This window comes from Hyposmocoma kahamanoa, unplaced genomic scaffold, assembly GCF_003589595.1.
Source record: "Hyposmocoma kahamanoa isolate Upper Pololo Valley unplaced genomic scaffold, ASM358959v1 93, whole genome shotgun sequence".
NCBI classification, from domain to species: domain Eukaryota; kingdom Metazoa; phylum Arthropoda; class Insecta; order Lepidoptera; family Cosmopterigidae; genus Hyposmocoma; species Hyposmocoma kahamanoa.
In genome coordinates, this window is record NW_020654810.1 from 8,321,223 (window position 1) to 8,335,768 (window position 14,546).

General features: G+C 36.5%; 1 protein-coding gene across 1 annotated transcript; it reads left to right on the plus strand.

The window, feature by feature from the left end:
- The first annotated feature begins 352 nt into the window (after positions 1 to 352).
- LOC113237130 (4-aminobutyrate aminotransferase, mitochondrial-like) lies at positions 353 to 12,558 on the plus strand. Its single transcript, XM_026473424.1, has 9 exons — positions 353 to 530; positions 815 to 927; positions 4,336 to 4,503; positions 5,824 to 6,102; positions 6,264 to 6,424; positions 7,625 to 7,775; positions 8,560 to 8,717; positions 9,527 to 9,795; positions 12,018 to 12,558. Exons 1-9 carry the CDS (start codon positions 476 to 478, stop codon positions 12,134 to 12,136), a joined length of 1,473 nt encoding a protein of 490 aa, XP_026329209.1. The 5' UTR covers positions 353 to 475; the 3' UTR covers positions 12,137 to 12,558.
- Positions 12,559 to 14,546: the final 1,988 nt, after the last annotated feature.

Consider the following 14,546-nt stretch of genomic DNA (forward strand, 5'->3'; position numbering starts at 1 on the left):
TGACATAGAAACATGAAAAGATATTCAAATTTGAATTACAAAGGAACGCATATACTAAAAAGGTTTGCTCTATTAAAAATATTTAACCTCCTTCAACAAATATGCATAACGACGAAAAACTACTTTAAAAAATCAAAAGTTTTTCTTGCCTTTGTACCTGTACAAGTACAGTAAAAACACAATAGAAAAGAAAATATTTAATAAGGATTCCGAAAACTAAATGGCCTAACCTGGCTCAAAGGACTTGTATCCAAGCCAAAACTGCTAATAAAAAATGTATTTGATCGAGTGAGTGAGTGGGGGAAGACGGGAAGACATGGGGTAGGGGAGATGCGCGGTTCCGTGGGTCAAATTGATTGAATTTATTCTTAGACGAGTTATTTTTCAATTACAGACCCAGTGCGCGGCCTCTCAAAGAAGTAGTATTTTATTCTTGTGTTGTTAAGTCGTTTACATTTTGTAAACGGCAAGAATCATGCTTCGCCTAAACCGACTGGCTCTGACTAGAAAATTATTACCATCAATTCAATGTAAGTAAGTTGACTTTTTTATTTAATATATTGATCAAAATAATCCAAACAATTAAAAAAAAAATAAACAAACTCATAAATTTCCCCTGTGCAATCATATTTAAACGTACCTGTTGTGTATTTCATTAATAAAAATTGTTCGTTAATTTCTATTTTTGAGATATAAACTTATTTAATTAGAACAAAATGTAAATAGTCGACAAATGAAGATAAACGTTCAGAGATTATTTTAATTCGATTAAATTTATTACTTTTAAAACTAATTTCTGTTATATTCACACCAGGTACTACTAAATACAGCACCGTTGTGGCTCAGGAACCTCAGAGACCAAACCTGAAGACGGAAGTACCCGGTCCCAATACCAAACGATTATTTGAACAGCTCAACTCTATACAGGTACCCGATTTAGCACTTTTTAGTGTGCACTTATTATTATTTTTTGAAAATTTTATACTCCATTGGTTAAACAATAAAGTTATGCATTCTTCCAAAAGACCATTCCACAAAAATCCCTCGCTTAAGGTAGATAAACAGATAAAACACGTTCGTGACGAAAACAATGCGTTCTCTGCTCCGACACAATAATGACGTCTGGGAAGTCGTAAAACTTGGAAAAAAAAGGCTATGGAAGCATTGACTTACAAGTCAATGTATAGAACTCATCCATTGTCCAACCTTCACTGTCTACCTGTTATGTCTACAATTTTTTTAAACTAAAAATGCCAACTTGTAGACCTTGTGTTGTTTTCCACCCGTACACTTTCTGCCATCGTATTAAGAATGGTTTTAAAAATTAAATTATAAGTCGAGAACACAAAATATCGTGTTTGGATTCATATATTGATATAAATAAATGGAACGGATTTAATATTCAAAACTGGAGAAATAATAGCAGCTTGTTTCTTAGTAGAGTCCTAAAATGATAGTACCTATATTCATTTAAATACACATAGTCACTTATTCAGTCTTGTCGGAACGTTGTACCCTAACTTTCCCATTTATATTAATTATATTTTATTTTGTATTGAAAATTTATTTAATTGGCGATTATCATAAAAAAAAACCGCGCGAAAACAGAAATAATTCTATGTACAAATCTTTATCCTTTTCAATGGTTTAAGTTTTGATTTGTCGATAACATATTTTCCACAAAACACAATAACTCAATGGGTAGGTAATTACGTATTTACTCACATCTTCTAAATAAGGCAGGGTGAAAGGTATTCATAGTAAACGAGCGTAAATGAATTCACTGATGCGAGTGTAGGAAGCGAAAGACATACTGATGTGTCAGGGTAGCAAGTGGAGGTCCGTAATCTCTGCCTACCCCTAGATTAGTCTCATTTATTTACATAGAGGGGAAATATCGGGCAAATAAACAGTTTTATTTTCATTTATGCTTCTAGGTCTTCATTGATGGAACACGTGCATAAAATTCGCAGTAGTTGTGTTAAGCATTAGTTTTGACGTATTTGTGTATTTCGCAGACGTCCTTTTCATCAAAATAATACTCAATCTCCAACGAAAACTAGATTTGCCCCAAATTGTGCGATGCATGTTACACTACCCAGAACATTCAGAGCTACCGGGAATTGAACCTCGAACCTTGTCATGTAGCATACACAGTGCTAATCGCAAGGCCATGGAGATCGTCGAATGGCTCATATTGATCTAGTTCCAAGATAATACTACAATATGACACTGAAATGATGTTGACATACCTTGAAAAACATTATTTACTTTCTCATTGTCGAATAACTGTAAATTGTTCTTCTACGTATTTGCATATGAGAAAACATCGTGAGATTTTTGTTTGTTTAAGATAATACACGTACGTTTAAAGTAAATAAAATAATGTGCCTTAACTACTAAATTTTATATAGGTACTTTAATGAACATAAAATGACAAAATTATTGCACACTAAATTCATATATTGCACATACTGTATTCTATGCGCTTAGGTGTATGCTTAGGCACATAAGCGTAAGCTAGGTAGGGACCCTACAGGATCCAACGTCCTAGTTATAAATATGCCTATAGATGAGTAGTATAGGACTACAACAACAATCTATTTTTAGTTTCGTGTTGGTACGAAGGCGAATCTAAAGTCAAACTAATAGAGGCGTATTTCTCTCCTTTTCTATAATGTTCGTATCTACGACTAATCAAGTGATAAGATTGATATTTATTACAATATGCCTTGACAACTACTTCTGTTTGACCTTGGTGTAAACGACATTACATAAAAGTAATATCAAGTTGATAAACATTGATAGATTACTGTCATACAAATAAATTATCTAAAAAGTGTTTTTGTTATATGATGCAAGTACAAGGTAATTCGCGAAGCCTAACAAAATTTAATTTAACAAAATGGTTTTTATTGTATCTCCATTAAAATCCCACGTCGTTTGTTTTGTCGAGCTAATCAAAGATGGTTTTCGTTAGGTAGGTAGTAAAAAATTTTTGGCAACTATTCCGATAGAGATTGAATGAATTTTGTTTTCATTATTACAAAGTTGGGGATTTCTAAAGTATTTTGCTTGAAATCTCTGTTGACTAGAAAGTAAAACCAAACTAAGAAAACACTAAAAGAAAAAAATCTTCTTCTTTTTGTTATCGTATCGTGTCTTCTTGCCATCATGGCGAAAGGATTTGCCAATCAGCGTAAGGTGCTCGCCAATTGTTGCCAGGGCGTGTCAGACGTACAGGAAAAGAATAGTAGTACGTCGTACGGGGAGGCTCAAAAAAGGAAAATGAATGATGAATGAAGGAAAAATGGTTCTTATTATATATATTTTTTTATGATACCGAGTAACGCATGACGGGACGAACAAGTCGCAGATATTAAAGCGGTTACACACGCGACTTTTAACAGAGAAATACAATCACGATGCAGTCGCTAATCCTCTACCGTTACACACACGCGCGCCCTATTTTAAGCAGCGTAGCAAATGCGATGCAGGTGCGCCTGAATCGATGCAAACGCGCGTTTGCATCGCTACACTTGGGATTTATATGTGATTGTATCGATGCAATTGCGCGTTTGTATCGATGCAATCGCCTATAAATAGCAAGTGTAGCGGTGCAATCGCGCGTTTCACAAACGCGCATTTACATCGCTGCTAAATTCGCCGTGTGTAACCACTCTTAGAGTCACTGCCACTACACCTGTCACCCTGAGACTTAAGTTGACAAGTCCCATGTGCCTGTAATTTCACCAGCACCCTTATTCTTTCAAACCGGAACGCAGTCATGCTGACTTTACTACTTAACGGCAGAAATAGGTAAGATGGCAGTACTTCCCTGGACGAACTCTTTCACAAGGAGCTCTACAGCTACTATACATTGTGTAATGTGCTATACATTGCCATGGGTTTAAAGTTTTTATAAGGGTGTCATGGATTTGTGTAATGTTTTTGTATCGCATAGACAACGTAAATAACTATATACCTAACTAAAAAAAACAAAAAAAAAAAAACAAAAAAAAAACAAAAGTCGTAGCCATTGTAAAATGTGCAAAAATAAATAAAAGTCGTAGCCATTGTAAAATTGGTATAGTGCAGATACACGCCTTTTACTAATACTACATACATGCGGTTTTGCCACTATCCCCGACGTAATGTTAAATTGTCGTAATTTTTTTCGAACGAAATTTTGAAAACGGAACTGCTGCACTACGCCAGCTGATATTATAGTTCAATTTTCTTAAACAAAACTTTCACAATGATTTTATTTAGTTCTTCCAAAAAACTACGACTATTTATTATTAAGTATTTTTATAATCTATTTTTATTTTTCAGCAAGCTGGTTCCGTACAATTGTTCGCCGATTACGACAAATGCACCGGCAACTATTTTGTGGACGCTGATGGAAATGAATTTTTAGATGTATTTACACAAATATCTTCCCTACCACTTGGTTATAACCACCCGGAATTGTTGAATGCGTTTGACGATCCGCACAGTCTGGTTAGTATAAAAACGGCCGATTTCGGATAATCTATAACATTTTATAGAATGAAACAGCAAATTGCAAAGACTTTCTGAAACTTGATTTGGGTATCGAGTTTTTATGTTTTCGCGATTGTTACACATAGGAAATAAAAGTATTTGTTCGGATTTAAATCGCGTATACTTTTTTTAAAACAGATCAATGTTTAGGTCCCCATTACAGTCGTGACTTAGGACCTGCAAAGAGCCTGAAAAGTTGGTTTGTTTGAAAAAAAAGAAACCAAAATATGGGATTTAGATAGGAAAAAAAAATGTTTCATTTCCTTGATTTAGTTCATAGTTTCCCACAGTGGTCCCTACCCAGCGCCCACGCGCCCAGTGGGCGCTGAAGAAGAGTCCTAGAGGTGCGGTAGGGGCCACGGAAGCAATTGGGGGCATTGAAGCTGCCCAGGGGCTACCGCGTTTGCGCGCATAATTGTAACTATTTTATTTAAAAAAAACCGACCTCAAAAGTTCGTGGAATTACATCTATTTGCCAAGTTTTATAAAAATCGGTTAACGGAAAGTGTGCGAAATCGGATCATCCCCTAGTTTACCACCCTTTGAGGTGGAATATTTTGTTCAAATTTAAATGGAACCAACTTCCCTCTTTCAAACAAAAAAAGAGTCATCAAAATCGGTTTCCAAAAAAAGATTTATCGTGTAACATACAAACAAAAATACAGTCGAATTAAGAACCTCCTTTTTTTAAGTCCGTCACTACAATCTACATTACACATATACAATTTTTATTTTCCTTGTTCATTTTTGTGCGTTAATTTAAAAAATTGTGGTGGAGGGCGTTGAGTTCTTTTATCTTGCCCAAGTGGCCGGTGAGCTAAAATGTTTGAGAACCTATGCGTTAGATCATTGAAAAGTAATGTATTCTTGTAATGTAAACAAATGTTTTTGTTATAATGTCACAAGCTTGCACGCTGTGTCAAAACCAAAACGGCAGAATGTGGATAAACCACTATTTTTATCAACCTATACGAACCGGTTTTCCTGCTAGCGCGTTCCACTGTTGAACACAAATTTCTTCTAAAAGGGATGTTTGCATGTGATTAATTAGTATTAAACTGCATTGTGATTTAAAAAGGCTCAATAATGCAGGGTGCAAGCTATCAGTGCTTTTTGAGAAATGATCCAGTGTAATTAAGACTGCGTTACCGTGGGAAATAGAGATAAGATGATAATCTACATCTTATCTCTAAAGTTCTCACAGCCAATATGATCCGGCCCTTTACAAGACTTGCATGGAAGCCTGACAAGAAATTGATTAATCATTTAAAATTACAGAAAACATTGATCAATCGCCCTGCTTTGGGGGTGTTTCCATCTGTTGACTGGCCTCAGAGACTGCGTAATGTTCTGATCTCAGTCGCTCCACATGGCATGCAAAGTGTATTCACCATGGCGTGCGGATCGTGCTCGAATGAAAACGCATATAAAGCGGCCATGTTCTCTTATCGCGTCAAAGAACGCGGTGGAAGCGTAGATTTCACTGATCAGGAAATGACATCGGTTATGAAAAATCAGCCTCCAGGGACACCCGATTTGTCGATAATGTCTTTTGAGGTAAACATGTTTGTTCAAAAGTGTGTTTTTGACCTTAAGCAGTACCTATATACTTTCTTGCAAGCTTTAATCATGTTGCTTCAATATACAATCCAGTGACTTCCTAAAGAAGTCACGTTGCTTCGACACATTACAAAGATAAAACAGTGTTGTTATTTCAGGGTGCTTTCCACGGACGTACGTTTGCCGCATTGACTACGACGCGATCAAAACCGATACACAAATTGGATTGCGTAGCATTCGATTGGCCAGCTGCTAAATTCCCCAGATATAAATATCCATTAGATGAAAACACGCGCGAAAATAAAAATGAAGACGCAAAGTAAATAATTTCATATTCTTTTCAAGTTCTTTCGTCTGGTTGCTTGTTTTCTACAAATTATTGGGTTTATTCCCAGTAGTTCAATGTACTCAGTTCCATATGGAACAATTGAAACCCAAAAGGTCCATGCATGGAACTAGTGGGAATAAATGTAATGTTTTTATCTTTATTCCCATTAGTTCTTTTACTCAATTCTTTTTCGATTTCCTTTCATAGCTCTTGTCACCGCTTGGGAACTCGTAAACGAAATTTGACGACGCTGTTGACGCATTGTGATGATTGATTTGACTTCGGGTGGAGCAATTGAAAACATTTACTGCATGTACCTACTATTTTTTATCTGTGATCTTTTATGACTTCGAATTATTGTTTCTTGGTGCTTTAAATCAAAAGTAGTTACGTTAGTAATACTTTAACAAAACGGCTTTTGAGTGAGATTGCGTGCTTACCTACTAATACATTTTTTGCATGTTGGTAGAAAAAAATTTGCTTATTTGGTAATTGACAGAATCTATAGAACTTCTTAACTACATGGAATGTTATATTTTTGCCGCCTCGTTGTGAAAATAGCGACTTAATAGACTAAGAACTTATGGTTACATTAGTCTGAACCGTACATCAAGATAGATCATAAAAAATTATACCGTGGTAGGACACTGTAGTGGTTAAAATATTGCCGAGAAATAAAAAACAGATCAGTAAAACACAGGTTTTCAGGTTTATTAGTTGCATACATCATTCTGTCTGTTGGCTAATTAAGGTACATTATGGTATTTAACTGGTATGTTTTAGGTGTGTCCTTGTGATAAACGTTCAACAAGGAAAGAAATACACTAGATCGTAAGTCAATGCACTGGATAGAGATTTAACTATATAGAGACTTACCATGTTACGGTTACCACGTTGGGCCGCAACGTAGAGTTTCCGGGTTCGATTCCTGGGCCAGGATATGTATGGTCTATATTTATTTCTCTCGTGAGTTTGGGTGTAATTTGTGGTTGTCTATATGTGTGTCCATCCGCGATACAAAGTTTCCCTAGTACGGGCTATGAGTGTGAGCGTTATTATTATTATTTATTAAACACTAATTACCTCAGTGCTAATAGCTAGTTCGCCGCAGTATAGTAAGAATATTGAGTATGGGTATATTGAGTAAAATTAATAAAGAATGATAATGAAACAAGTTCAACTACATTGCAGATGCCTTGATAGTGTACGTGAACACATAGAAGCGTACAAGAAGAAGGGGAGGCCAGTTGCCGGACTGATCGTCGAACCTATTCAATCGGAAGGTGGGGATTATGAAGCGTCTCCAGAATTCTTCCGAAGCCTCCAGAAGATTTGCAAACAGGTATACAATAGTTGAACTTCATTAAATTCAGTGTGGTCGTAAAACCAAGTAAGACGCGCCGTATTTGGTTGCTAGGTTTGAAATTAAATGAGTTTTAATTTATAGTGGCTGGTAATGCTTAAAATATATCCGTTGTCTTCTCGAGCCATATACACCTCTGTTGCTGATATATATAGGTGTCTGTGAAGGACCCTTAAAATATTTTTTTCCATCCTTTAAGAAAGGACCACAAATTTTAATGTAACATTGTACCTACTTCTGAGAATTATCCATGGGTCAGTTAGCCGTGACCATGGAACATTCAAAGGGCCCGAAACGTTGGTTTCTTCGAAAAAATAAATATACGCAAGTTCCGAAAAAATGATTTCGATTTTTTTCCCTTATGATGTCAAGTGACGGACGAACAATTCTTACGCCTGGTGGCGAGCGACACGCTTGCCCATAGCAGTTGCAATGCCACTCAGAGCTTTAAACCTCAAAGATCTGAGGGGTACAGCCACTGCGCCCGTCACCCTGAGACATAAATTGACAGATCTCATGTGCCTGTAATTTCACCAGCACCTTTACCATTCAAATTTGGAACGCAGTAATGCTCACATTACTGCTGGGCGGTAGAAATAGGTGCAGAAATAGGTAAGGTGCCAGTACTTCACTGGAAGAGCTCTTACACAAGTGTCTCTAATGCTACTAAATCATTTCCAATCTGAACCACTTGCGAAAACCTAATAACTCGAGATGTATGTCTTATAATTTCGAGGATAACAGTTGATATTTTCTTTTTCAGCACAATATAGCGTTTATCGTAGACGAAGTACAAACGGGCGCTGGGCCCACAGGGAAGATGTGGTGCCATGAATACTTCGACTTTCCACATGCACCTGACATAGTGACTTTCAGCAAAAAAATGCTCACTGGTGGATTCTATTTCTCTCCCGAATACAAGTGAGTTATTAACAATAATGATTAGCGTTCATTTCCGCTAGTTCTATAATAGAATTCGTTCGTTCCCACTAGTTCTATTGAGTATCTGCCGCCAAGCAGTAATGTGAACATTACTGCGTTACGGTTTCGAAGGTTATTAAACTTATAAAAAATACAAAACACTACTTCATTTTTATTAATTCAACTATAAAATCATTTCAAAAGGAGTTACCTGATATTATTTATTATTATCGGGATAAAACTAGAACTAAGCCAATATTACTATTTGGAATGATTTTTTTCCACTACTTCTATTATTATTGAAATATAATTTAATATATATAATAGAACTACTCAATAGAATAGTGGGAACGAACCTTGAAATTAATTTAATAGAACTATTGGGAACAAATAAATTTTTATTTGAAATCTATGCGCTAGGAAAGTAGGTACCAAGATCAAGAGGAAGTCAAGCCCTAAAGAAGCCCCAAGAAGTACCCTTTGATATTAAATATAATAAGATTGACATTAAACTCTATGCTGCTTACGATAAGAAAGTTCCGAATTCCAAAGTGTCAAGCTTGGTGTACTCCTGACTGTGCCTAACCACACCAAGACCGGTAACATTCTAGAAAAGTTTACAAATTGGTTCTTCCGGGAATCGAAGCCGAATCGTCACCTAACGAACCGAGGTCGTCAGTGTGACGTAAACATCAACTGTAGACTATATTAATACCGTTAAATCGAAACTAATGGTACATATTTAAAGTTCTGGATTCCAGACACAAGTAACTTTTTATGCAACATTTATGTTGGGCAAATCTTTTCAGGAGCCCTCACGCCTACCGCATATTCAACACGTGGATGGGGGACCCTGGGAAGTTGGTTCTCTTGGACAAAGTAATTAAAGTAATAAAACAGGACAAATTACTCGACCTGGTTTGCAAGACGGGGGCAGTTCTCAAATCTGGACTTCACGAACTCGAAAAGGAGTTTTCTACGCACATACACAGCGTACGCGGCCGCGGCACTTTTCTAGCTTACAATTCTCCCACTACCGAATTGCGAGACAAAATATTTACAAATATGAGGAAAAAAGGTAATTCTACTATTAATACTCATTATTTGATTTCTCAGAATCATGATAAATTTAAAATAACTGCCTACGTGGCCGAATGGTTGCCATGCCGGACTGCCACGCAGAGGTCTCAGGTTCGATTCCCGGGCCGGTAGAAATATTTTTATGGACAACATTTATTTCTCTCGTGAGCTTGGGTGTAATTTGTGGTTGGCTATGTGTGTGTCCATGGCACCCGCGATACAGGGTTACCCTAGTGCGGGGCTATGTCGGGTGCGTTATTATTATTTAAATATATATATATATTTATTTTGCAAGTAAGCACTTGAAATTGTCAAATAACTCACTCGTAAGGCAGATTGCTTGAGGGGAATGAAGACGAAATTTTGGACTTGTTTTGTGTAAACCAGTTGCGTAGCTGGGGGGTGCCGAGAGGACCATGGCCCCGGGCCGAACAGCAATGGGGGCGGCGGGGGCGCGAGCGGTGCGCCCTAACTAGTATTTTTTTTACTTAATTAGAAAATAAATTCCACTATTTGTGAAAACGATATTGTGAACAACACAAAGGTCGTCATTACAAACGCGGCTTCACACTGCCCGCGCGGCTCGTTTCCTGAAAACGCGCCGTGGAAAGACGGCCCCCCCGAGCGCGCCTGTGGTGGCTGGTACTTTCTGCCGCTGGTTGGTAACTTCAAAGGTGCGGCGCGAGAGCGCAAGTGGCCTCTCGACACACCCCGGACACTCCATACAACAGTCGAAAATTATTTAACTACATACAGCAAGGCGCTATCTGCACACGCGCGAAAGTGTGCGTGCAGTGGCAGGGTTACTTACCCATCACTTGCTCATACTATTACTTTACGTGGTCAGAGCGGCAACATAGCGAAAATTCTAGAATGTGTTATCTATAATTCTATTATATGTAGAATCCTAATAATCACACATGTTCATTACGTATTTATATCGATATAATATTAATTTTTTTTATTAATTCACTACCTAGAATAATATTGAAGATTTAATTAAAAAATAATTTAAAAGCACTTAAAATGTTATATTTTGGACAGGTACCTTTAAATAAGGTAACCAAAGTATTTGAAATTGCGTGTCTAACTTTAGCATTACCTAGTTAATAATTAGGTATATTCACTACGTAATATTTATAGGCAATACAAAGTCTACAACCATTGTCTAGCTCACGAAGTTATGGCGTCTTATTATATTAATATAATAAATCTGTATTATACATTACTCTGCACTAAAGAAAACAATAACTGAATGAGTCTCAGACATAAGTTGTTTTACTTACTTCGTTTCAACTTTCAAAAAAAAAAAACTCCTCTCTTTATCCCGTGTACATGATTATAAACAGCCGTGCACAGCACAATTCACGACCATTATAAATAGTAACTCAAAATGATGTTATATATTAACGTACAAATTTCGTAATGAATAAATGAAAACTATATTCAAATATCAAAACCGTCTTAGCACGAAATCGGCTCGCGAACAGCCTTGTACTCGTTCAGTCAATGTGATCGCAATGTGCGGGGCGTGGTGCGGTATCTAAAGCTAGGGAGGGGCGGAGTGTCCGTTCTCATTACTTATTTGTTCTCTACTCTCGATACAACTCCGAATACTCGCCGCCACGCGTGTCGCCCGTTTCGCGAGCTGGCCTATACAAATCGGCGCGTTTGACATCACGAGCCGCGGATACGCACCATAATACATTGATACCGAATTAGGTGCAGCAAGTAATTTGAATTCGAATCTTTAGAGTAAGTTGTCGAAAACGTAAGGAGATGCAAGTACAAGCTAGATGTGTGTGCTGCGCCGATTTTTCCACGTCGCCGCCCCGCTGATAAATTTGACCGGCGTACTAGACGTTTATTTTTATGTGATTGTTTTATTTTACCAACATTCTTTAGACTATGTAAATGAATGCAAAGGTTGATTTGAACAATGTTTTAGTTTCTTTAAACATATGAAAATTATATGCAATGATTTCACGAAAAACCGTCACCATCGAAAAATCAGCCACGTAGCCGCGTGGTCTTATTATATTTTTTCATGATTATGTATATGATATGAGTGACGGGACGAACAAGTCGTGCACCTGGTGGTAAACGACACGCCTGTCCATAGTTGCAGTGTCACTCAGAGCTTACCCTACAATAGCACCCTTACCCTTCAAAATCGGAACGCAGTAATATTACATTACCGCTTATAATTTATTATTTCAGGAGTGATGGGTGGAGTTTGTGGTAACAATGCTATACGTCTGAGACCCGCGCTCATCTTCGAACCGAAACATGCTGAAATATATCTCGACATTTTGAGGAAGGTCCTCAAGGAGCTGTGAAGAGGCTGGGAAACATTCCTGTTTATAAGAACAGTGTATACCTCACTATCGTTTACCGTAACTTCTATGTTTGATATTATTCTCATAAACATGGTATGCATGTACCATCATGTAATTAGGATAGTAATTGAATTACCGGGAACTTGTTTTAAGAATTACGTATTATTTGAACAATAAGACTTATTATATATTTTTAAGTTAAACGTCTATTTTTATCACAAATAATAATGTTTTCTTGGCAATTTTAAATCAAAAAAGTAATTTTTAGGGTATACCGATTGTATTATTTACCGTTTTTTGCTATGTTATTTTAAGTAAGTATGTATGAAGTGTATACGTAAATATACTTTAATTAATTAATTTTATGATGCCAAGTTTAGTCTTAATTAAAACCAAAAATCTGCTAGGAACTATAAAATAATAGAGTCAGGAATTTGATATACAATTAAATTTTATATAGCACAAAATTTTATTTCATTCATGTATGTCAATTAATCGGTGTTATAAACTTAAAATAATGATGTATCTACTCAAAGCCTCAAATCGTGTCTTCCAAATAAAAAATGTTACTGTGTACTATATTACTTTTCTTTTACACAAAATTATTTATTTTTTCCACATAAAGGTTTTTCTACCTAGGAATCGTTAACATACTCTTTTAATCTAATTTTGTATTTAGTCACTTATCCTAGATGCCGTTGACTTAACGTTTTCTGCTTTCATTTTTATTTTATTTTTATCGATTATCATGTTTTTACTATCGCAATATTCATCTATTTTTTCTCTCCATTTCTTTTTTTTTTTAATTTTTAGCACAAAGCATAAAGATAACTTATGATATTTAGAAATATTAAAAATATATTTCAATGACGATGATGAATTTTTTACAAATAGTATGTATCAGGTACCGATATCATAATCATCAACCCATTTAAACGAGCCACTTTTGGGCACGATTCGCCTCTCAGACGAGGATTTAAGCCACAGTCAGCCCTATGCTGGTTGGGTACTTCACACGTTTTCCGAGGGTTGTAAACATTCTTTGACGTGCAGGTTTCATCACGATATTCAGGAAAACCTACACCCGATAGCTCATGGTCAATTTCAAATTATTTGCGAGTCTGGATTCGCAATCACGGCCTCTGCTGAGAGGCGGTTGGTCAAATTTAGTTAGCATTAGTTTACCACGGCTTTTTATGTAAAACATATCAATAATGCCAATTAAAGCATTATACCCCTATTTAATAAAATTATGAAACGATCTTGTCTATTGTACCAAAAACTCACAATAATTTTATTATCAACGATTGAATTCATTTATTAATGAAGAAGACAAGTTTGAACTTAGACTATTCGACATCAGATCTATTTCAAAGATTACACAAAAACACTTAATGTACAACTGAAATTAAAGAATAATTATTATGCTCTTAATTTCTTTAGGATATGAATGAAAATGACGAATTGTATCCTATGATAATCATTATAATATGCTGGTATGGCCTCTAAAGTGTTCTTCAATACCTACAATGAGCATGGAAATTTATACCTTATTTCTATTAAAGTAGGCTATATTTATCAATTTTTATATACATTGGTAAATTTAATGTGCTTTGCTTTCCCCCATCTCTGCCGCGCCGGTTTGCGCTGGCCCTTATGCCTTATTTTATTATATTATACGTATTTCTTTTTTGCTATTCTCTTCTAAGATTGAAGTTCTTTTTTTTCTATCCTCTAAGGCAGCCTTTCAAAAAGTGGGCGATAACGCCCCCTTGTGGGCGCTGCAGGCCTAAAGGGTGAGAGACCCAGAAAAAAAATGGGGGCGTTGTCGTTGGCTTAGGGGAAGATTTGTAATTTCATCTACGAAGACTGAGGGTCGAATTCTAGAACTCTACTCAATGCTCAAGTCAGGATTTGAATATGGTTTAAAGCACTCGAAATCATACTCAAGTCCCTGCCATTAGGGTCGTATTTCCAGTGCTTGTGTTTCAATTGCAATCCTGACTTGAGCATTGAGTAGAGTTCTAGAATACGACACTGAGAGTCGTATTCCAGAACTCTACTCAAGTCTTGACTTGAGCATTGAGTAGAGTTCTGGTATACGACTCTTAGGGTCGTATTCCAGAACTCTTCTCAATACTCAAGTCAGGACTTGAGTATTGCAGTGAGGACTGAAAATCATACTCAAGACCTTGCCATTAGGGTCGTATTTCTAGTGCTTGAAAGCATACTCAAGTCTGCTCAAATCCTGACTTGAGCATTGAGTAGAGTTCTGGAATACAACTCTTAGGGTCGTATTGTAGAACTCTACTCAATGCTCAAGTCAGCATTTAAGTATGGTTTAAAGCACTCGAAATCATACTCAAGTCCCTGCCATTAGGATCGTATTTCCAGTGCTTATGTTTCCAGT